This window comes from Vombatus ursinus, unplaced genomic scaffold, assembly GCF_900497805.2.
Source record: "Vombatus ursinus unplaced genomic scaffold, bare-nosed wombat genome assembly UNPS02014779.1, whole genome shotgun sequence".
Lineage (NCBI taxonomy): Eukaryota > Metazoa > Chordata > Mammalia > Diprotodontia > Vombatidae > Vombatus > Vombatus ursinus.
The window spans coordinates 41,846,909-41,872,268 of record NW_020954557.1 but is presented as its reverse complement, the minus strand read 5'-3'; the positions used below and the strand labels follow the sequence as shown (position 1 = coordinate 41,872,268).

Sequence of the window (25,360 nt, the reverse complement as noted above, 5' to 3'; positions counted from 1 at the left end):
ACAGACCTCAGGTGACATACCTCTGTTCTTCTCTAAGAACTTAACTTATAGAAAAGGCCTTGACCAGAACTGATAGATAGTTTCTTCATCTGGGAGTTCCCTTTACCAATGAAGCACAGGTTCTGTCCTTATCCTCAGTCCTGAATATTATTTATAATATTATAAATTATTCTACTATATTATTATGTGGTAGAATAATATAATATTATATTATATATAGCATGTTATAACATATATCATATGTTATATATTGTAACATATTATATTATGATTTTTTTGATCACCATTAGAATGCAAGTTCCTTCAGGGCAGGAAACGTTTGTGCTTGTCTTCATATCCACAGCACTTAGCATAGTGCCTGGCACACAGTAAGTGCTTAATAAATGCTCGTTGCTTGACTGCTACCTGATAATTAGGTAGGCCTAGGTACACAGAGTTCCTGGAGATGTTGCCATACCTGATCTGCTTGGTGGATCTCTCACTGGAGGAGGTGGCCTCTCATTGGGTGGGGGAGGAAGCGGACCTGAACGCCCTGGTGAAAGTAAGGGGGGCGCAGAAGAAGTGAGGGATAGATTCCGTTGGGGAAGCCTTGGGATTTCGTCATTCCCACTGGAAACTGGAGGCACAGGAGGAGGACCAGGCCTGCTGGGAGGGGGAGGGGGAGGCAGGGCCTGTGAAGACGAGGATGGCCTGGGCGTGGAAGGCACTGGAGGCTTATTGTTTTGAGGAGGAGGAGGCGGGGGAGCTCCTTCTCTATTGACCAATGGTCTGCTGCCCATCGGAGGAGGAGGCGGCGGCGGCTTGTCATCCATGGCCCGGCTCGGGGCAGGGGGAAGGGGAGGTCTGTTGGAGAAGGGGGATGAGGAGCCTGGAGACGACTGTCGAATCCCTCCAAACCCTGCATTTCGGTTCCCAGGGAAAGGGGGAGGAGTTGGCCCCAGGCTGGGCTGCCGGTGTACCCCGGGCACTGGGGGAGAGCCTCGGTTGTGGAGATTTGATTGTGTTGGCCTTGGCGTGCTGGGCACGGGAGGCGGACCGCCGTCAGGCTTTGCGCTCAGGTCAGGCCTGGGAGGAGGAGGCATTCGGCTCCTCTGGGGCTCGGGAGGACCACTTCTGTGGCCTGGGGAAGGTGTAGGAAACCGCCCTACACCTCCTGGAGGGGAAAATGGCTTTGCAGACGTAGCTCTTCCTCCCGGGGGCAGAATAGGAGGGCGGATTCCTGCCGAGTCTGAAACTAGAGAGGATGATACCAGGTTAGAGATGATGCAGCCTAAGAAAAATGACGACACAAAGTACTTCCTCAAATGTGAAGATCGCTTCCTGGAGAATTCTAAGAAAAGGCTCCAGGGGTGGGGAACCTGAGGCCTCGAGGCCACATGTGGCCCTCTGGGTCTTCAAGTGCGGCCCTTTGAATCCAAACTTTATAGAACTCATCCCTTCAGTAAAAGGATTTGTTTCGTAAAAATTTGACTCAGTCAAAATGCTGCACCCAAAGACCTAGAAGGCCACAAGTGGCCTGGAGGCCGCAGGTTCACCACCCCTGGGCTAGCCATTCATTTACCTAGGCTAGTTCCTGAGGTAGGGGGATGGATTGGATGATTTCTAAATTCTTTCTAGTCCCACGAACCCAGTGGATTTCAGAAGATTCTGTACCAAACTCTCAACACAATTAGAGGACGTGGGTTGGTTACTATTAAGGCCAGGCTGTTATTTAAGTTTATACTATTAAAAATTAACCAAAAAACAATCACCTTTCCTGTCATAAGGTTTGAAAAAATGGTCTTCCTACTTTCATACCCTGTTTAGTAGGTCTTCTCACTGGATGCAAAAGAACCCTTCTACAAGTAGGTGACAAAATATGATAAATAAACTTGTGTCTCCCCACAAGGAAAAATGGAGGTCAGCAAAGGCTGGCAGAGAAAAGTCTGGCAAACAAAAATCGGGTTTAAAAAAAAAGGCAGCTGGAATTAAAAGAAGTGCTTTTTAGCAGCACTGAGTGACATGGACAACTGAATTCTTTTCTGATGGATATTTTCACTTCCGACGTGGTAGACCAGGACAGCCTTATTACATAGTTAACATGACATTGATGGGGCTGCCGGCAGACGGCGCTGGAAGCATCCACAGATTTGGACTCAGAGGACCATGGTTGGAACTCTGCCTCTGCCACTTACTATCCATGTAATCCTGACTGTCAACCTCTCTGGACCCTAGTTTTCTCATCTGCTAAATGGTGGTGGTAGTGGTGGGTGTGGTGAGTAGGTGGACTGAATGAATTCTAAAGTCCCTTCCAGCTCTAAATCTATGACCAACCACATGAGATAACTAAGCTGAAAAAAAAAAACTTATTTCAAGCCCAGCATATTCATCTCCTTAGGGCAGGTAGGTGGTGCATAGAGTGCTGGGCCTGGAGTCAGAAAGACTCATCTTCCTGAGTTCAAATCTGGCCTCACACTTTCATAGCTGTGTGACCCTGGGCAAGTCACTTAACCCTGCATGCCTCACTTGCCTCATCTGTAAAATGAGCTGGAGAAGGAAATGGCAGAACACACCAGTATCTTCATCAAGAAAACCCCAAATGGGGTCATGAAGAATCAGACAAGACTGAACAATATTCATCTCTTTAGAACTTATAATAATGTGACTAATATGGAAATGTTTTACATAATTGTACATGTATCAGGGAGGGAAGAAGGGAGGGAGGGAAGGATAGAATTCGGAATGCAAAACTTTAAATAAAAATGTTAAAAAATTGGTGGTGCAGTGGATAGAGCACCGGCCCTGAAGTTAGGAGGACCTGAGTTTAAATTCGGCCTCAGACCAAACACTTGACACTTTCTAACTGTGTGACCCTGGGCAAGTCGCTTAACCCCAATTGCCTGAAAAAAATTTTTTTTTAAAAGTACAGGAAAGCTCATAATAATCTTGGAAATTGAGTTTTATAATTTGAAAAACACTGCTTTTGACCAGCAGGTCTTACCACACACAAGATAGCAATAAGTAAAGGATTAAAGTATTCAGAGCCAGGACTGAGAAGGGCCTGCTGGGTCCCAGGTCAACTGTCCTAGATTAGTAATCATGAATACATAGGGAAAAAAGTTGAATATCTGAGAAAATGGAAGTCAAGAAGATCCAAGTAGCAGTCAAAAATTTATATGCCATTAAAAGTTTCTGGGGTGCTTTGCTTCAGTTATTTCATTTGATTTTCTTAATAACCCTGGGACTTAGGTGCTATTATTATCTTGCACAGGATTACAAGCCAGAGGGTTGGTCAACTCAGGTGGAGGAATGCTTGAGTAAAATGGCAAAAATTAGAGGAGGGAGGATATGAAATGTTAAAAGTGAACTGGCTCAAATCTGCCAGAGTAATAATTCTGGTATGAGAGTTTGCATTGGCCAGAGGAGGACCCTCTGCTGAGCCTGGTGTACCAGAATATATTGGCCACACTTTTCCAACTAAGAGAAAACCTGTCAAGGGATATGGTTAGGCCTGGTTATGACAGGCATTTTCATATTATTAAGTCTCTGGGTCTCGATACATTCTGCTGAATTAGAAGGAAGCAGTAGAACCATTTAACAATTTGTCAAATAAGTGTGTGTGTGTGTGTGTGTGCTCGAATGCATTTTACATCTTTTCAAAGGGCATTTTAACATTTCTTACAGGATACTGTAGCAAAGTGGCAAAGGGGATAGAGCACAGGGCTTGTAGTCAGGAAGATCTAAGTTTAAATCTGAACTCAGACACTTACTAGCTGTGTGACCCTGGGCAAGTCACTTAACCCTGTTTGCCTTAGTTTCCTCATTGGTAAAATGAACCAGAGAAGGAAATGGCAAACCACTACAGTATCTCTGTGACCCCGAATGGGGTCACAAAGACTCAGACACAACAATAACAAAAGATACTGAAGCAGGTTGGGTAAGAAATTAGAATTTATTCCTCCTGCTCCCCTCCCCAACCAAGTAGGGAGTATTTTCTAAGGTGGTTTCTTATGTCTCTGTATAGAAAGGAGATAATCTCACAGAGCAGGCAACTGTTTTCATTTGAGCACAACTAATAGAGGCAGGGGAGATGTTTTAAGTTTTTACTGTACTATTATCAACTCAGAGCAGATGCTTTGTGGCTTGACTGCTGCTTTGGAGGGTCCCATTAGCATATTTTCAGAATCAATGGGATTGAAATTCTATTATCATCATCATGAATGCCTCCCATGGACCCAACTCTATTCTAGGAGGGTGTTAGGGGTTTGCAAATCCCCTGTGACTTCAAGAAAATTATTCCCACATTTGATGGTTATTATCTAAGTGCTATAGATTGATTTTGGACTGGAGAACAGAGTCAGACAATTTGCAAAAAGTAGACAGCGCACATTCTCAGGATGCCAAGCCACTAGGCAGAGGTCCATGAACAGAGGGCCATAGATATTGTTCTTTCTCCCAAGCCAGCTTGCCCTGGAAAAGTGTCCCCCTAAAGTATAGGACTACTCCATACGTTACCACGGTCTGATATTGCTAGAGAAAATGATGTTATATTTTATATTATGTTCCTATCGAAAATAGCTTTAATTTAAAATAATTCTTAAAGAGCATGAGACAATGGAAAGGGTACTGGAGTTAGGGTCAGAGGGTGCAAATCTTACCCCTGCTACTATCTTTGTGAACTGGAAAAGTCACTTAAACTCTCTCACCTAAATCATCTCAGTTTCCTCATCTCTAAAATGAAGGGATTGGATAAGATGGCCTCCAAGGTCCCTTCAAACTATGATCCTATGAAATATGACAGCAGTCGGGAGACACATCAACCTAGTAAATAAGGAAGAAAGGTTTGTTCATGTCATTACCATTATCTCGGTTGGCCGTAGATCTCAGCTTTGGCATTCCTGCCTGGAATAATCCGCCTAAACCAGGTGGACCACTCCCTCCGAAACCACCTCCAGTAGCACCACCACCACCTCCACCAAATCCACCACCACCGCTGCCTCCTCCAAAGCTGCTGCCTCCACCACCGGATCCTTTAGGTTCTGTAGAGAGAGGAAAATGAAATCTTTAGTGCAAACAGAAGGCATGAATGTTATTTCATATTTACTCTTTCATCAAGCCCTAGAATTGCAGAAAACAATAATGACTATACAAAGATATATACACATACATATATGTATGTATATATGTTTACACACACACACACACACACACACACATACACACATATAATAAAACAATAAAACAAGAATCTACCTGGAAAACAGGATGAGGAGTACTCTTTGGATTCTTCTTCACTACAGTATTTTTCTCTATATTTTGTGGCTTTTCTCTGAAGGGCCTTAATGATAAAGCCCAGATCTTTACCTCCTCCCCACCTCAAATACCACATCTCTCTTCCCTCCATACCAGCTGTGAAAAAATGCAGGAATTTCCGTAGTGATAACAAAGGAGTACAGAGTAGAAACAAAGAGTGGGTGATCCACTTGTCCCTAATATGCACTGACTCCCCTCTTCCTTTCTCTTTCCCCAACCAAAAGACGCCGGATCTGGGATTCTGTGAAATCTTCTCTGGCTGGTGTCTGCCTGCCTCTCAGTGTGCTGGGAAGCAAGCTACTTGTGCTGGGGAAACAAAGTTCACATTGTGGTGTTTGTCATCGCTTCATCGCCGGGATTGCAAAGCTTGCACTCAGGAGGTTATTTCTTTCTAAATAATGCATGCTAGTTTCATAGGATTATCGGATCATGAATTTAGAGTTAGAAGGAGTCTCAGAAGTCATCTCGTTCAACTCCCTCATTTTACAGAGGAGGAAACTGAGGCCAGAAGAGGTTAAGTGACAATAGCTGGTATTTATCTATACCTTTAAGATTTGCAAAGCACTTTACATATCCCTTTCATTTCGTCTAAGGCCACCAAGATAGGAAATGGAAAAGCCCAGGTCCTCAGACTCTAAATCCAGAGTTCCTTCCATAGTGACATGCTGCCTGAGTCCCTGTGTTCTGAGAAATGTGGTTCATGGAAGGAGAAAAACATGCAGAAAACTTAAATTGTCTCCTCAGCTTCCCCTCCCCCCAAATTAGCCAAAATTAAGTTCACTAATCTGCAAAAGAAAATTCTATTCTTGTGTTTAGTCTTCATTCCCAGTAGGGATATTATCTTACTTGTCCTTAAATATTTCAAGAATCTGTGATTTAATCTTTGTGGGCATTCCCTCCACCAATGGGGACTACTAGCCCTCCACACCTTAGCAGACAGCTTTTCATAAGATGCTATGGCTGGAAGAAAAAAAAAATCACTGGGAGTCAAACCTCTGATTGTGAGCATTTGTGAATTTAGCTGGCCTAGTATAAAATCAAAACAAAAAGCTATTATTAGTGTAGCTTTATAATTCATGGGGCCCTTCCTGTTAATAGAATTAGGTGGCAAGGTGGCACAGTGGAGAGAGTGCTGGACCTGGAGTTAGGAAGACCTCAGTTCAGGTCCACCCTCAGACACTTACTAGCTATGTGACCTTAGGCAAATCACGTAACTGCTGTCTCCCTCAGTAATTAGGAAGGACCAAAGTTCAATCAGGCACCACCTCCCAGAGTTGTTATGAGAATCAAAAGAGATCATATTTATAAAGTGCTTTGCAAACCTTAAAGTTCTACATCAGTGATAGCTATTATTATAATTATTATTCTATCACATTCGAATACTATAATTTATTTAGCCATTCCCCAACTGATGCTAAGGCATCTCCTTAATTTCCAGTTGTTGTTTTTTTTAACCACCACAAAAAGTTCCTATACAGTAAATAGTTTTGTAAAGTCACCACCACCAATTTATTAGCTGAATTTAAAAGCTACTAATTAAGTCAGGACTAACATTTCAAAGCTGAGCATGATGATGGTACACTCACAAATTAGATCTCTTTTACCCCTCACCCTCCCCAAGTTCTAGATTCTATGATTCAAAACAGGCTTTCAAGCATCATTGTTTGCAAAGCCTATGTAATTCCAAACAGACAAGTGAATACCTACCTGCCCATTTATGAACATGGAGTACAAGAATACTTATTTGATAAGGTCTTGTTCCAATAGGACATGGAACACATTTTAAACATTCCTAAGAAGTGGGCATCCTTATGTAAGACATAGTGCGGTGTAGTAGATAATGGGCTGGCCTTGTAATCAGGAAGGACCAAAGTTCAAGTCTTGTGTCTGATACATAATTGCTACTTGACAGGGGACAAGTCACTTGACCTGTCAGTGACCATCAGTCAGTTCTCTAAGACTTTAAAGTTACAAATGAGATGCTGACCTGCATTAATGGAATACACAAGAAGTTCTTCTACTGATGTAATCACAGGTGTGGACCTCTGCCCTTCCCCCTCACCCCCTACTCCCAAACCAAACAACCCCAAAACAATAAAATCAAACTACCATATGCTAACAGGTAATACTACCAGAAGTAAGCTGGTAGTGGGGCAGCAAGGAGGCTGCCTGTTGCCATGGGGAGAGAGCTGCACTTGGGGCCCAGCTCTCCCATTTACCAGGTATATGACCTTTAGTAAGCCACATCTCTCTGGGCCTCAGTTTCTTTATCTGAAAATGAGGAAGTTGGACTAAGGTATCTCTATAAGCTTTTCCCCTCCTAACTTTTTATGATTCTTGTATTATTTTTAGGGAGGGTTCCGAGATTCATTAGTGATGGATTTAGAATTTGACCCAGTTTGGGACTCCCTCAACATGTGTGCAAATTTGCATCTCCTCTCCAGCAGCTTAACCTAGTCCTTGTATTAGAACTGCATCTTAGCCCATCATCTTAATCAAAAGTAGTTTATCAATTTCCCTCCTTGAAATCCTATAGGTCACTGTTGCTGTCATTCAGACAGCTGTCAGAATGAGGTTCTAGGAAAATGAGGAACTGAGTTTTGTTCAACCCCTAAATCTGGCAACAATATATTCCTTCTACTTGCAAGACTATGTGACATATTAGCAAACATCCCAGAACATACAAGTTAACGAGCTGCCTGACAGTGAAAGCATACTATATGCAGTGTCAGATATGCTTAACGTGCATTTGAAATTTCCAATAATATATTCTCCTTGGTTTTCAAAGAATTAACTAATTTTCCATGATGTTATGACCATTAGCACCATTAACTATATGGCTTTACAGGATAAACTTGATTTCTGATCATCTGTAGGTAATGAGTACTATGTTAAAGTTTTTCGTTTCCTTCCCCTTGGAGGGAGTCAAAGAAATCTGAGTCTATTGGGCCTAGCATCATGGTTTCATTCTGAGTGAAGAGAGTGCTGAACTTGGAGACGGGGAGTCCTGAGTTCAAGCTATTTGATCCCAGGCAGGTCACTTAACCTCTGTGGGCCTTAGATTCCTCATGATAAAATGGGGATAAGGATAGTTCTTACTTCATAGGATTATTGTGCCTATCAAATAACGTAATACATGTAAAGTGCTTTGCAACCTTTAAGCATATAAATGTTAGGTGGGTTGTTGTTGTTGCTAATATACTCAGAGAACCCTTCCTTTATGGGCAAAGATCTTCTAGAAATGTCTTAGCCTCTGGCCCCTTGGTATTTTGAATCCTCCTATATGGAATAGCACGCGTAGGCAAAGAATTAACATGATACAATGGGTAAAACATTGGATTGGGATTCAGGCATGTTGGGTGTTAATCTTACCTCTGCCGTCAGCCATCTGTGTAACCCTATGTAAGAAACAGTTACGTGGCAAAGTAGATAGAATGCCAGGCCTGCAGTCAGGAAGACTCATCTTCCTGAGTTCAAATCTGGCCTCAGACACTTATTAGCTGTGTGACCCTGGGCAAGTCACTTAACCCTGTTTGCCTCAGTTTCCTCTTCTGTAAAATGACATGGAGAAGGAATGGCAAATCACTCCAGTATCTTTGCCAAGAAAACCCCAAATGGGATTATGAAAAGTCAGACACAACTGAAAAAAATGACAACAACAACAACCACCATCCTACATTAAAGAAATCTGTTCCTGGCCCCCCCCCCCTTTTTTTTATAAAATCAGGGGGCTGGATCAGGAAATCTCCAAGTATGCCCCCAGTTCCAACATTCTATGAGTAAATCATTCTATTATTCTAGAGCAAGGGTTCTTAGCTTTTTGTGTGCCATATTAGACCTCCTTGGCAATCAGGTGAAACCTATGGACCCTTTCTCTGAGTGTTTATAAATGCATAAAATAAAATATGCAAGATTACAAAGGAAACCAATCACATTGAAATAGTTACTAAAATATTAAAAAAAAAACCCCAAGGTTATGAACATCAGGTTAAGAACTCGTTCTAGAGGGAGGGAAGAAAATCAGCAGACCCTAACTGACTGACATTTTCTCAGGAGGATTGAAGGTTTACACTACAAGATCTATGTTGTAGACATTTGGATTTGGAGCTTAGATGGTTTCAAATCAAAAGTCAAAAACCCTGTACTTCCCCTTTGAGGGGTGGGAGATACGCTATTGCTCAATAACTTTTGCTTAGCCAAGGAGCAGTAGTTAGAGATCTCCATCAATTTCCTCTTCTCCTTTTTCTTCTCGCTTCAACTCCTCTGCCTTTTAACCAGTGCTCTCCCTGTAATGCTGACATTTCCACCTTCTTACCCACCTGACAGGCAAGACTTCCACAAATTCTCCTCCTACTCCTAGTTTCTTGCCCACTTCAGTCAGTCATATGCCCACAAAGCTTTCAAGGATGCCTTAGGAAGGTCAACCTCAGGCTAACTGGAGTCTAGAGAGGTTATATTTCCATATAGACAGGATATATTTCCAATTTATCTGACTGGTAGAGAGGACAGGTCTAGTGTTGTGGGCTGACAGTCCTGAAGCCCAGTCACGCATTAGAACTAGATTCCATCTGAGGGTATTTTCTCATGCTACTAAGTAGCAGTGCCTTGTAATTACAACAGTGTGGGAGAGACAAAATGTCAAATTTTTCTGGCTGGTTTATAGATTTTACACTGGATAAAACAATCAGTACACCATAAGTTCTATCATCTCAATCTCTAAAAAAGAATATGACTCCGTGCTCCTGACCTGGCAGGGAATGAAGAGCAATGAGTTAAGATTTAGAAAGTACTTTGAGCGCCTCAGAAAGGAGCCCCTGTGTGCCCGGAACAAAGAATGATTATGACAGCTTCCTGCAGCATTCCGGGAAGAAAGCCACGAGGACCCTGGCACCCAATGAGTAATAGAGTATCTCTATCTGCCAGCATTGCAGCTGGCATTAGCAGAATTGTTTGGATTTGATTGTTAGGTCATAAACCATCACGCCTTAAAAATAATTTTTTGGGGGGTACTTACTGTCCAATATTGGTGCACTTCGGTCATTGGTGACTGTTTTCTTGAGTTTTTTCCCTTTGCTAATGTCAGAAAGGAGAGCATTTCTTCCAGCCTGTTCTGATTTGTTCAAGGAAGGCTTCTCTGTGTTTGCCTGAAAAGTAACCGTGCAAACTTGTTATTTATCAGGAAGATGAAGACCATGAACTGCAACATTCAGTGGGGGCAGCCTCGGCAGAGGAAACTCCTAATTAAGAAGCTTGGCAACAGGTTATAAATCTTGGGGAAGTTTGACAATGATACAAATGTGGCTTTTTTTTTTTTTAAAGATGGAGATAATCTGGGGGCAGATGTAGCAATAAATAACATTCATTTTAATGCAGGAAAGTTGCTCTTGATAGAAGACTCTGATGCCATTGTCTGTTGGATTGTAATGGATACACTGGCTTGGCCGACCAGGGACAGAAGGGAATTTTAATATTGGGGCAGAGAGGCCTTTGCAGGTGGTATCCAGGGTTTGACCTCCAAAGGACAGATTCAGGAACTGCTTCATCTATCCATCCACTTCAATAAGCACGTATTAAGTACTTGCAACGTGCTCAGCGAGAGGCACAATGTCCTGGTGAATGAGGAGCTGTCTGGGAGACTAGATAACATACGTCTGGGTTTTATCTTTGACCCATACTGGCTGTCTGACTTTGGGGAAATGACTTAACCTCTCAGGGTCCTAGGCAATTTTCAAAGATAGAAGCTGTAGAACAGCTGTAGAACAGCTGCCAGTCCAGGTGAAAAACACCTGCACTGTGGTAGTTGTTGGGAAGCTGTGATGCTTCAGGCACATAGCTTTATAAACACTTATTGACTGACTCCAGGACTTCCAGGATTTCATCAGTGTATTCCCTCCACTGGTGCAGTTCACGACCCCAATATAACTCCCTAGATGGTTTCTGAGAGTCGAGAGGCTTGGAAAAGTCATCACCCTGTGGCCAAACTGGTCCTCAGCTCTTTTGAATTTAGCTAAGCTGGTTTTAATGTATAGGCAAACAGCCTGTTGTCACCAGGTCTCATGGTTACTGGAGGAGATGGAAGGATTAAATAAAAAATGGCCCCTCTCCTCATGGATTTTTCTGTCTAGTAGGCAAGGAGTTTAGTTTACCAATTACATATGGAAAAAAAAATTATATGTAGCATTAAAGTCTGGTCTAAGGATTACTTAGGCAGCAAGGTGGCACAGTGGCTAGCATGCTAGCCTTAAGAGTCAGAAAGACCTGAGTTTGAATCCTGCCTCAGATGCTTACTAGCTATGTGACCTTGGGCAAGTCATGTAGATTCTCTTAGCTTCAGTTTCCTTTACAAAATGGGGATAACAATAGCACCTACCTTCCAGATTTGTAGTGAGGATGAAATCAGCTAACATAAAATTATTGGAAAATTTTAAAATAATATAGAAATGATTTTTATTATTATTGTTACTACCTAGTCTGGCCATTCCAGACTGGCCCTGGGGCAATTCTTGAAGTGCTAGATCTTAGATATAATAATGTAGGGACCCAGGAGGTAGTCCTTGCAAATTTAATAACTATGAGGGTCTCTCTTGGGTGTGTTTACTAGAAAGATAGGCTAGGTAGGGCTAGCCCAATCCCTCCTTTCATCTCCTATATCTCTTTTCTTCAGGGCTCTGCTCTCAACTCGGTAATAATGTATGTTGTTGTTCTTCAGTTATGGCCAACTTCTTGTGATCCCATTCGGGAAAGTTTTCCTGGCAAAGATGCTGGAATGGTTCCTTCTCCTGTTCATTTTATAAATGAGGAAACTGAGGTAAACATAGTTAAGGACTTGTCCAAGTCACACAGCCAGTAAGTGTCTGAGGTCACATTTGAACTCAATTTAGTAGCTAGCTTACTACTAGATTACATAATGACTTCATTCCTTTGTATAGTGGAAAAAACGTTGAGCTAGGAATTAGGAAATCTGTATTATAATACAGATTCTATCTATATGATGGTGGGCAAATCCCTTCACTAAGACTCAGTTTTACCACATGAATAATAAGGAGGTGCTACTTGATTTTCAATTGTTCGACAAGTGTCTATTAAATAACCATGTTGCACTGGGCACTATGCTAGGCATTGGGGATACAGAGACAAAAAACAAAATGGCACCCACCCTTAAAGAACTTACATTCTATAGTGGTGGTGGTGGGTAGGGAGAAGAGAAATCACATGTACACAGAAAATTAAAGACAAAATGTGTACAAAGTAATTTGCAGGGGGAAGACACAGAACTAATATCTCTAAGGTCTTACTGGATCTAGTATCCCAAGCTTAATTGAATTGTACATGTATTCTTAAGTAGTCAAATTATAGATACTATTAGAGTAAATCGATTCCTGTTTCCACAATGGGTAAAGGCAACCTTAGGATGGGAAGGGCAAGGTTGGCTCCAATCTATTAAAGAAGAATGGAACCAAAAAGGAAATAAGTATGGCCATAAAGGACAGGTGATAGAGTGGAAGGAGCACTTGGTTATCAATTATAAGGCCTAGGTTCTACCCCTAATTTTGCTACGTATTAGTTATGTGACCTTAGGTAAGTCATTTCACTTGGTTCTCAGTTTTCCATAAGACAATATAAGTGAAAGTACTTTGTGAACAGTCTATGTTCACAAGTACTATGTGAGTGTAAGGTATTAATGCCTTACATTTAGATAGCACTTTACAAAGTGATCTCCTCACAACAACCCTGAGGCAGACAGTTTAAATATGAGATCCCTGTTTGAGGGAACAAATGAGGAAACTGAGGTTTAGTGGGTCATCCATATTCAGTCAGTATCAGAACTGGAATTCTGATTTCAAGCCCAGTGTGTATCCCAATATATGACACTGTCTCTCTATTTCTACTTATTACATAAGAGAGGAAAGATGGAATTGGCTAAAAAGTTTCTCTGGAAAGTGGAAAAGTAAGAGTTCTGGCTTAGCAAATGAATAACTTTTGCTGAATGAATAACTTGACAAAGAGGGGAAAAGTTAAAAAAAAAAGAAAGCAGAGAAGGAAAGCAATAAAATATGGCCAACAAAACAACGGATAAATTTATTAATAGCATATATTTTGATGGGCGTGAAGCTGAAATGTAGACCATCTGGTTGTATTTTATAAGGTCACCTTATTCACCTGCATCTTCAGAGTCCCTAGTTGTAGCCAGAGCCAACTTGGAGGTATGAATGTATCTTAGGGAATGACCTGAACTGTAGGTAGCCTAGGCTGGCCTTGGTACTACTTTAAACTCAAGAGCTTCTTTGAACCATGGGTAACTGGGACCAGGCCAGGCTAGAATGAGAAAAGGCAAGTTAATGAGATTGACTAAGGTACGTATTGAAAATTGGAGGCTAGCCTTATTGAAGGAGAAGTGGACTATGTTGGTGAGGGTTAGCAGATGAGCCTATATGTGTAAAGTGGGGCCCATTAATTGAGGAGCCTTGAATGCTAGGATGAGCTTGGACTTGATATAATAGGTGATAGGAAGCAATGGTAGATTCTTGAGCCAGGAAATGTCATGATAAAATCAGTATTCTAGGGATATTAATCTATTGGCAATGTGTAGAATGGATTAGAACTAGAACAAAAGCCAGCTTCTTAACTATTGATTTACTCTAGAAAGTCAGGTAATATGGATAGTGGCAAGGAAACTGGAAAAGAAAGCTGAATCTTAGAGGCACTCAGAGGGAGAATTGATCTAATGTGGAGATAATGTATATTGGTAAGAATAACATTCACATGACTTGGGTTCTGGTTCTAGTTCTGCTATTTAACTAGGCATGATTCCAGCACAAATGAGTTAGTTTCCTTTGTGAAATGAATGTAGTAACCTGGACCAGGAGGGCCTGGAAGATCACCTTGTCTATAAGGTACCTTTTAGCTCCAAATCCTTTGACTCTGACTTGTGGATAAATTTGAGATGAGGGACAGAATTAAAGGGGAAAATGTAGACAGGCTTTCGCTCTGGAGTCAGAGGAACTGGGTGTAAACCCTATCTCTGACAATTACTAGCTGTGTGACCTTGGGAAAGTGATTTAAGCTCCCATGGGTCTCAGTTTCCCTTGAGGAACTGAATCTGTAAAATGAGGGGCTGGATCAGATGGCCTCTGAAATATTTCCCAGCTCTAAATCTATGATCCAATGAGTTTAAGACTGTAATGGACTTGGTAGATTAGAAGAATGTTATGTAGCAGCAGGTAAGTAGAATGTAAGCCCCTTGAAGATAGGGAACTTTTTGTGTGTGTGTGTGTGTGTGTGTGTGTGTGTGTTTAAGTCAATCAGGGTTAAGTGGCTTGCCCAAAATCACACAGTTAGTAAGTGTCTGAGGCCAGATTTGAACTCGGGTCCTCCTGACTCCAGGGCTGGTGCGCTATCCACTGTGCCACCTACGGAAAGGGAACTTTTCTGTCTTTGTATTTCCAACATTTTGCCACTTAATAAATGGTTACTGAATTAAACTGAATTGAAGGCAGTCTGAGACAAAAGTTAGTGAAAGGTAAGTCCCAGTCAGGACTGACCCATTGCCATTGAGTTCAACCAGAACTGAACTAATTTCTGGAAGGAAGTAGGTCAAGAGTAGGGGACAGACCTCACGATGAGTGGAGAGTTCATCTGTCTATCTCCCACTACCAATCAGAACTGGACAAAGTGTATCAGTGAATGACCAGAGGAGTCAGCCCTTGGAACACTGTGTCCTCTGGAATCTTTATTTTAGTGATATGGCTGACAAGGACAGAGTGAGATCTAATCAGACCATATGTAAGACTTAAAACATTTACAGAAAAACTTGAAACAAACGGACACTTTAAAAAAAGTTTAATGTTATTTGTGCCAGCTTGGTTTGGGGGTTTGCTTACATTGTGCACCTGGGTCAATCTGATCATTTCTTATTTAAGTCAGAAGAGCAAATATGCCTAAAACAAATACACACTTGTCTTTTTCTACTTAGACATTGAGACACTCACCAGGGCAAATGTTGGTGGGGGTGGAGGTGCTGGAGGGGGAGGAACAGGCATCTTGGACAATTAAGCTTCAATATTTTCACTCTTAAACCTGGGGGCAGGGGGGGGGGGGGTGGAGAAAAAACATTAGGCTCTTTTGTGACATTTTATCCTAAACTTTCTTTCCTCTTTTACCTCCACTCCCCAAAATCAAAGTTGAAGTCTAAATTGACCAACCTTTTAAAAAGTCTAAATTAACTTTAAATTGCTAAATAAACCAAAACCCCATCAACAGTGGGATTTCAATTCATTTGTGTGATAAGACTACAGCCTTCATCCAGTTCCTTAGACACTTAGTGCCACTAGCTTTCAAGTAGAATCACAGCGGAATGGAAAAGAACCTGGGCCCTTGGCCCATATGCAAGAATTTTATTATGAAACCACCAGAGTTTTGCCTTGTTCCACGGCCACACCCGAGCTCTTGTCACAAAGGAGTTCCATTGGCCAGAGCAGGGCCTCAGTGAAAGACTGCCACAAATCCACAACCATTGCTGGTACCCTTTGTTTACTGAAGGAGATACATTCTAGTGAAAGGTTGCTGAATGGCAGCTTTTCTGTCAAGCAAACCTCCTTTCTCCCACTAGTTTTCATTGTAAAATCAGAAATGCATTTGTCCTGGGAAGAAATTCAAGCACTGAATATATATGCATAATCTTAAAAACACTGTTAATTTGGTTACCTATTAGGCCAGACAATGTTATAGGGGACAAAGTGTCATAGGTATATAATCCATTGAATTTGCATCTCAGGCCAAGCAACACCCCGATATAGTTTCACATGTTATTGTCAGGTTTGGTTATAAAGTATTCATGATATTTTTGAGAAATGATGTCCAGTTATTATTATATTGTAAGTCTGTGAGGTTGAGCGTGATGGATCTCTTGAGCTCAGGAGTTGAGTTATAGCAGGTGACACTGACTGAGTGAGTATGCTAAGTGTGGCATCAATATGGTGAGAATCTGGGAGAGGGGGGGAGGGACAGAGGGAGTATCACACTTGGACAATCGTCCAAGAAGGGGTGAACTGGAACAGGGAAGAAATGGAGCAGGTCAAAAGCTCCCATGCTAATCAGTAGTGGGATCGAACCATGAATAGCTCCTGCACCTCCAGCCTGGGGTAAGATGGAGAAACAAAGTCTCTAAATTGAAAAAAAAAATGACATTGGTTGGGACAATCTATATTGGCTACACCTATATTAAAATCAAATAAAAACAAAAATAAAAAACCGAATGTGAGAACACAGCTAATAATATATATCTATATTTAAAGGAAAAAGATCAGTTTCTGAATAAAACATGCACAGTACTCCCCAAATTAATAGCACCATTAGGTTAAACTCAAAAGAGGACAGAATAAAAACACTGAAAATAAAAAGAATGCAATAGACAGAAATGGCAGCAATACAACTGCCTGACCCATTCTCCCTCATCTATTGTATCCACTATACAAACAATAATCCCTTCTTCAGCAATTTGTCTAAGCTTTTTACCTGATTACCTTTAAGACACTTTTAACTCTTTACTGAAGGCAATTTTTTAAATGGCTTAAATTTTTTTTCTCTTTTCTAAGACTTGTTGACCTCTTTCCCAGGTCTTGGCTTGACAATAACCTTTGAAGTTAATAATGATTTCCTTGGACAGGAGGAGAGAAGCTGAACTCAAAGCTAAGGATGGAAATGTCCAATCTTTATTCAGGAACCCAATCTATGACTGTCAAGACCTGAAGTCCTCTGACAACTAGCTGATACCTTACAACGGTCAGCAAATTGGATTATGTCTCTGATGTGTTTATTTTTCAAAATATTTATGAACTGATTATTGTTGCTTTCATTAGAGGATGCTAGCATATCAAATGATGTGTGTTCTACCTGGCATGATGCACATCATTGTCCATTATTACCAGTAACATAGAAGGATGGGCACTAAACTTGGTGACAGCAGCAGGGGCAACTTGAATGAACAAAATGACGATTCAGCTTCTTACATACTATGAAGTTGTAGGTGGGGGAGAATGTTGTTGCTTAGAGTTGAATTTGTTATGTTTAGAATTCTGTTAAGTTTGTGTTGGGGATATATTCATACTGGAAAAATAAATAAAACTTCAGTGCAGTATATCATCCGAGAGATAGCAGATTAGTAGCTTCAACTATACTTAAGAAAAATATCATCATCATCATGACTTACATTTATTGAGCACTCTAAGGTTGCAAAGTGCTTTACATATATTATTGTATTCGATCCTCACAAAAACCCTGTGAGATAAGTGCTACAGATTATCAATTATTATCCTCATTTTACAGATGAGGAAACCAGGGCAGATTTAGCAATTTGACTATAGTCATACAAACTAGTAAGCACCAGAGGCTAGATTTTTACTAGATGTCTTCCTGACTTTGGGTCCAGTATTCTACTCAGAAAAACTTGCAGTCTTTATATCTTGCCACCAGATCCAGATGGCTCCAGAGGAGAGACTGAGGCTATTAACTGCATAGCCCTGCTTCACTTAAATCCAATTCACTTGCAAGTCATGGCATCATCTTCCTGATGTCATGGTCCTCTTTGAGAATGAAGGACAAACAACAACAACAAGAGAAAATTATGTAATACACCTGGAGAAATGAAACACCCTGGGGTACCACTGTACTAGGATAAAGAAAACAATTTCAGATCTAGGTACACAACCCCTCTTATATTCCAATTTCTCCTCTACCATGAATTGGTCTCTTAAGACTATATTGCTAATTTCTATGTTAAAATAGGTCTAATTATAGGAAATAAGACCAAAGTTTCCTACCAGAATACCAGAGTGCTTTGGCACAAAGATAACTGAAAAGTAAAGAAAGTCAATAGATTTGGGTTTCAGTCATGGCTTCTCCATTTACTAGTTCTGTGACTTTGGGAAAATCAGAATTTAACTTCTATGAGTCTTCAGCTCTTCATCTATAAAGTGGGGCTAATGATTGCTGACCTGCCTACCTCACAAGTTGTAAGGTAATAGATTGAGAATCGTGAGATAATATAAATGAAAGTTCTTTGTAAATGATGGCATTCCATGCAAATGCAAGCTATATTAATAATGTGATGCTATTTTTATTTTTTTAGTTTTTTTTTATATTTTTAGGCAATTGGGGCTAAGTTACTTGCCCAGGGTCACACAGTTAGTAAGTGTCAAGTGTTTGGTCCAAGGCCGGATTTGAACTCAGGTCCTCCTGACTTCAGGGCTGGTGCTTTATCCACTACGCCACCTAGCTACCCCCGTGATGTTATCTTTATGTAAAAAATTAATTTTATAATTTTTTTTGAAAATGCATGCCTATCTTATTAGACATATTGAATAAGCTCAAGAAGTTATAAAAAGCATGATATAAACTGAGGTAGCTAGGTGGTGCAGTGGAGAGAGCACCAGACCTGGAGTTAGGAAAATCTGTCACTTGCTAGCTTTGTGACCCTGGGCAAACTTAACTTCTTTCTGACTCATTTTCCTCTGTATACTGTAAAATGGGGGTAATAATCTACTTCACAGGATTCTTGTGAATACCAAGTAAGAAAATATTTGTGAGGTGCTTACCTTTAATAAATGCTTATTCCCTTCCCCACCTACTGCTTTAAACACAGATGAAATGGTGACCCACGAATATAACACCAACTGATTCCCCTTTCAAGATATCACTGGGACATTGAACATTAGAGAGAAAAAAAGAATCAATTTAAATCCTTGAGTACCTGGTTGACAAAGAAGTCAAAGATCTGGTGATGAGTCGAAAGAACCACTTAAAAATAACGAGAAGGAAGGGGGTAGGGGGAAGATTGGAGGTTTCAAATCCCATGCTTAATCAGTATAAAGGTATAGAAAACAAAATAGCATTTAGCATATCTGTCATTAAAACAAATGTAGATAGCAATTACCAAGATGAGCTTATAAGTTCTGTCCCTCCTCCCCATTATGTGATCTTGACATGCACAAGAAGTGAGTTCTTTCTTTATATGGATCAATAAGGGCAGATACAGAAGACAAGGTTGAGTTATGCAGGGACTTGAAGAGAAGCATGTGCTGAAAACTGCTCCACTTATATAGGATAAAATACATCATGTTACAAAGAAACCCCTAGAGCAGGGATTCTTAGTCTGGTTGTGGTGTTATTTTAAATATTCTGATAACTAAATTTCCCCATCTTGTCCAGGCTAGTGTAGCTGCCACTCAGGGTTCAGTTCCACCACTGATTGGCATAGAAGCTTTGACCTGTTTTGCTTCTGACCTGGTCTGGTTCATCATTCCTTAGGCAGCCTAGTGAACGCCCACTCTTGAGAACCAGATTAATGGCAGACATAATATGGATATCTGGTCAGCATTAGCCCTACTTCAACTGAAGTGATCTACCATTCGAAACCTTTCCAGCAACAGGGATGTCAGACATGTTAACCCCCATACCCAGTGGTAGATGTACAGGGCGTCCCAAATGTCTGAGCACAGTTTAAAGCTCTAAGTTTTTAAAGAGAAAAAAGAATTAGAGAGATTGAGAAATCACAGAAAAAAAGAAGCTTTAAGTTCTAAGGGCTTAAAACTACATTAAGACTTCTGGGACACCCTCTATTTCAATCTATTTCCTTTGTAATCCTATGTATTTTATGCATTTAATAACTTTATTTAAAGAAGGGGTCTACAAGCTTCACCATACTGCCAAAGGAGACCATGACTAAAAAAAAAAAAAGGTTAAGAACTGATCTAGATTGCTGGGAGCCTACACCAGTTATGATGCTAACCTTGCAGTGGAATGATGGAGCACTGAAAGAAGGGGTCGGGGGAAGGCTCAGGAGAGAGAAAGATTGGTAGCAAAAGAACTCTGGAACCTAGGACCAGAGGAAGCACTGGAACCACACAGCAAAGTGGGACAGAGTCGTTTGGAAGAACAAATTCAGATGTAGTCCTTCATTGGACTATGAACTATGGACTATATGGACTATGAAACCTTTGTCTTTTCCATGTCTTCTAAAAACAACAACAACAACAACAACAAATATTTACATAGCACTTTAAGGTTTGCAAAACACTTTTTAAAAATTATCTCATTTTATCCTCACAACAACTCTGGGATGTAGGTGTCATTATTATCTCCATTATACAGATGAGGAAACCAAAGCAGGTTAAGTGACTTGCCCGGGGTCATTCACATATACACAAAAAAGAAAATTGTGGTTTAATTTAATTACAATTTTATTTTAACTGGGATGGTTTGAGCACAATGCTGCTATGGCTAAAGTCATGATTCAATACTTATGTAAACCAATTAAACCTTATGGAGATGAAAAAATTGTAATGGGGCTTCCCAGTGTATCTCTAACCTGAAGCTGCTCTCTTGCCAAAGGTGGCCCAATATTGTTGGCTACACTATACTGCCTCTAAGCAATGGAGGACTAACTGAAGACTCTCATCTCAGCATCCCATAAGTATGTTCTTGACTAAGAGAATGGAATGGTTGATAAACATGAGGTTTGAGGAATATTACTCAGATGTTGGCTATTTCTCAAAGTTAAAATGGGAAAACCCAAAGGACCTAAGGTCACTTAAGGACTGAATGTTTAGAGACCTTTAAGGGAGGGAGTGAGGTTTAACTAGCCAGTTAAATGTCCTTTATGGGAAATCTCTTAGGATTAGTTCCTGCCTTTGTGGCTCGCTTATCTCCACAGGTGGGGTAAATTAACTTCTATTTGCAGGCTTAGTACCATTTCAGGCCGTAGGATTCATCAAATGAAGAGGCAGAATCCACAATGATTCATGGACCTATACAGCTCAGGAGCTTAACACTGAGCCAACCGTGCCGACCCTCTTCCCTGGTTCAAGTGGCTGGGCTTTTGCCCTGAGACTTGTGATCAATCTCTGCCTTGTCCTCCAATTCCAGTAAGGAGGTCCCTATGATGTTCCCTGTGTCCAGGGCCCCCACCTTGATAACCTGTCTGGAGTCCTTATTCCTCTGAAACTGGAAGTCTAAGCTGCTCTCGAAAGTTAAATTGCCACAGCAATGTATAAATGGATGGATAAAATCCACTGGATTAAATAATTCTATAATACCCCAAGGGCAACTAAATAATGCAGTGGATAGAGCACTGGGCTGGAGTCAGGAAGACTCATCTTCCTGAAAATAATATACAGAATAACTACAACAATGCAAATGGATACACACCAAAAAGTAAATAAAAATCAAATGTTGCCAAATTATAAAGAACAAGTATACTTCAAAAATAAAGAAATGAGAAGATACCGTTCCCCCACCCTGATCCCACCTTGAGCACACCTTTTCCTTGGCAGAGGTGAGAGATTCACAAGTGTTGCTCTTTGAACATATTTTTTATTTGTTGGTCAGTCAATAAACATTTATTATGCACCTATTTTGTGCCAGGCACTGTACTAAATGCAAAGAAGCTGTATATAGGATAAATTAGAAGTAATCAACAGAGGGAAGGCACTAGGGATCAGGAAAGGTTTCCTGTAGAAGGTGGGATCAATTATGATGATTTTTTTTCCCTTGTCTTTTTATTTTTTTGCAGCAAAAAATACTATTTGTTAAAAGGATGTCTCTTTGGAAGGAGAAGGTGGAGGGATGCTGAGGGAAATTATGGTGATGTAAAAAAAGTAAAAACTTATTTTAAAAAATGAAAGGCTTGCAATAGTTAATTTCCAAAGTTCCTTTTATCTCTAAATCTGATGTTCCTAGACTGACAATCTTATTTTTTTTAAAAAATAGTTTAAAATTAACATTAAATTATTATAAATGGAACACCTTCATGATGAACCAATACGAAATTACGCTGCAGAAAGAAAAGAAAGCAGATTTTAATGGCTGCCTCCAACCTGAACCAAAAAAACCTCAAGTGTCTGTATTCCTTCCCCTAACTGTTCCTGTTACTACTGCGCAGAATCCACCACTGAAATGGATCTCATTGGAATCCCCTCACTTGTTTAATCTTCAAAGCTGAAGATGCTTTAAGACCTGAAATCTATCAGAAGCAATTAAGATGAAATTGGCTTTGTTCTTGAACTTCCTGTAAAAAATGCTCAACAGGAAAAATTAATGTTCACAGAAAACCACAGTCATCCTGTTTCTTTAACACAGACTTTTCACAGCTGCCTGTAGTTTCTATATTGTGATACTGGCGAAAAAAATCCCCACTCATTGAGCTGCCATTTATAATATTTTAACTCTTTGATGGCAGAAAGGATCATTTCCATAGAGATTAAAAAACAAAACAAAACAAAACCAAGAGGCTATTGAGGGACTGGTCTTAGGAGCTTCCAATTATTTATGCGATGAAGCAGTACAAGAAACCGAGGAGAACAATGGTAGATTTAAGAAGCCAACCAGATTGGCTTTACTGAACCATTTAAAAAAAAACAAAAACTTTTTTAGTCATTTTTTTAGTCTGGTACAAGAGAAGGCTTCTCAGTTCTTAGTCTTAGTGCCTCTCCTCTATGACTACTCCCAATCTATCTGGTATTTATCTTGTTTGTACATAGTTGTTTGTATATTCTATCCACCATTAGACTGTGAGCTCCATGGTAACATGGACTGTCTTTTGCCTTTCTTTGTCACCTGCAGTTTAGCACACTGTCTGGCACATAGTAGGCATGTCTTGTTGTTCAGTCATGTCCAACTCTTCATGACTTACTATCCATGGGGTTTTCTTGGCAAAGATACTGGAGTAGTTTGCAATTTCTTTCTCCAGGGGATTAAAGCAAACAGAGGTTAAGTGACTTGCTCAGGGTCACATAGCTACTAAATGTCTGTGATCAAATTTGAACTCAGGTCTTCCTGACTCCAGGCCCAATGCTCTATTCTCCTAGGCAAATAAAGTTTAAGTGATTTGTGCAAGGTCACACACCTAGGAAGTGTCTGAGGCTGGATTTGAACTCAGGTCTTCCTGACTCTAAGCCCTATGTTTTATCTATTGAGCCACCGGCTGCCTTAATAGTAGGCAATTAACTGTTATTTGACTTACTGAGTTGGGAACAGGAGAGGTATGTTTGGAAATTAATGTGATATAAAAACAGAAAGACATCAATTAAAAAAATTTTTTTTAAAGTCAACCAAAGGGAAGATAAAAGAGAAAGAACACCACTTTACTTTGTCAGTAGAGAACCAGATGAACCCGGTGACTCATTTATCAGGGTTAGCTTTCAATTCCATGTGAGAGCTGTACAGTCTACTGGACAGAGGTAGCATGGTTCAATGAAATAAGTGATGAATTTGGAGTCAGAAGAGTTGGGTTTGAATCCTAGGACTCTGCCACTTATAATCTCTGTGGCCTTGGGCACGCAATTTAGCTTCACTGGAACTCATTTTCCTCATCTATAAAATGAATGGGTTGCTGTAGATGGCTTTTGAGGTCCCTTTTAACCTAAATCTATGAGCCTAAGAATAGTGGAGTCAGGAAGACCTGAGGTCAAATTCTGCCTCAGACACTTACCAGCTGGGTGATGCTGAGCAAGTCATTTAATCTCTCAAAACTTCAGTTTCCTTATCTGGAAAATGGAGACAATGATAGCACCAACCTTGCAGGGTTGTTCAGAGGTTCAAATGGGATAATATGCAAAGTATTTTGTAGAGCTTAACACCCTACGTTAAATTTCAGCTCTTATGATTATTATGAAATTCTGCAGTAAACATATGCGGCCTGACTCCTTTCACAAAAAATTACTCAGTTTTTCCATCTTTTTTTCCCCCTTTCCCACTTCTAACCCATTTAAAACAAAGAGTTTAATTGCAAGATTGTTCCCTCTCCTCCTCCCCTCTGACCCCCATGGCACTGTATTACTTTTAATCTTCTATATTTAGTGAGCCTCCTGGGTTATTTTTAAAGAGATTTCATCAAAATAAAGTAAACAGTAGGGGGAACAAGCCATTTTTCAAATAACTCACTGTGAAGGCTCCAAAATGTTACTAAATTTAGCCATGTGGTTTCATAAATTCCCACAATGCTACTGTCAGAAAAGCTTCCAAAAGCATGAAGCTAGAAAAGAAATAAAATTCATGCTGGTTTTTTGGTGCTGCTATCACCACCTTCCTTTCTCCTCCTATATGTATTTCACTTAGCAGGAGCAAAGCTACAGGCTCTGGAGAAAATTAAAGCCATTTATTAAGGCATAAAAGTGAGTAATAGCTGAGAGACACATCCATCTTTAAATTCTTGACTGTGGGAGGGTTATTATGGGGAAAATGATTCTATTTTGAGAGGCAGTGAATGCATCGGATAGAGAGCTGACATAGAAAGGAGTGAAGAGCTGGTTCATGTCCCATCTCGAGTGCCTATGTGACCTTGGACAAGTCACTTCACCTCTCAAGTGCCTAGGTCTATAAGTGGTACAACAGTGGCAAATATATACTGGTAGAGGGTATTTCTTCACCTGGAGTCCCTTACATGAGTGAAATTACAGATCTGAACACATACACAAAAAGCCCATTTTAAGTAACCAATTGAATTCTAGATCTCTCCAATAATTATTTCCATCAATCAGTTAGTCAACAAGCATTTAATTAAGTGATTACTTTGTTTTAGACATTGTGTTAAGTGTTGGGGATACTAAGAAAGGCAGAAACGACAAAGACCCTGCCTTAAAGGTGCTCTCATTCTAAGTAGAGAGATAAGAGGCAAATAACTCTATGCATACAAGATCTATCTATAAGGAGTAGAAGGAAAGTCATTTCAGAGGGAAGGCAATGGTGAAGGGGAGGAAGGGAGGGGACACAGGAACATGCCTCCTACAGAAGGCAGGGTTTAAGCTGAGTCTTTGAAGCAAGCTAGGGAAACCAGTAGGTGGGTGGAGCTGAGAAGGGAGGGCGCTCAATACTCTCTTTTGAAGGGATTTAAGAAGCTACTGTAAATCTTAAAGATTTGCCTTGATGTATCATATTTTTTTTCCTTCTCACAGGCTGGATTGTAAAGCAATAAGGGTAATATCACCAAATTTACTCCTGAAAGGGTGAAAAGACTTTCAAAATGCGCGCACACACACACACACACACACACACACACACACACACACACACACAC

The 25,360-nt window shown here is 40.5% G+C and overlaps 1 protein-coding gene across 6 annotated transcripts in view; it reads right to left on the bottom strand.

The window, feature by feature from the left end:
- WIPF1 (WAS/WASL interacting protein family member 1) overlaps nt 1-25,360 on the bottom strand; it is a 170,572-nt gene that overhangs the window by 12,473 nt on the left and 132,739 nt on the right. For all 6 annotated transcript variants that reach the window (XM_027865774.1, XM_027865770.1, XM_027865772.1 and 3 more), the window contains 4 exons: nt 15,282-15,369; nt 10,307-10,436; nt 4,839-5,018; nt 458-1,234 (listed from right to left, as the gene is read on the bottom strand). In XM_027865774.1, coding sequence (XP_027721575.1) covers nt 458-1,234; nt 4,839-5,018; nt 10,307-10,436; nt 15,282-15,332 — 1,138 coding nt within the window. In that variant the 5' untranslated portion in view covers nt 15,333-15,369. The remainder of the gene's footprint in view (nt 1-457; nt 1,235-4,838; nt 5,019-10,306; nt 10,437-15,281; nt 15,370-25,360) is intronic.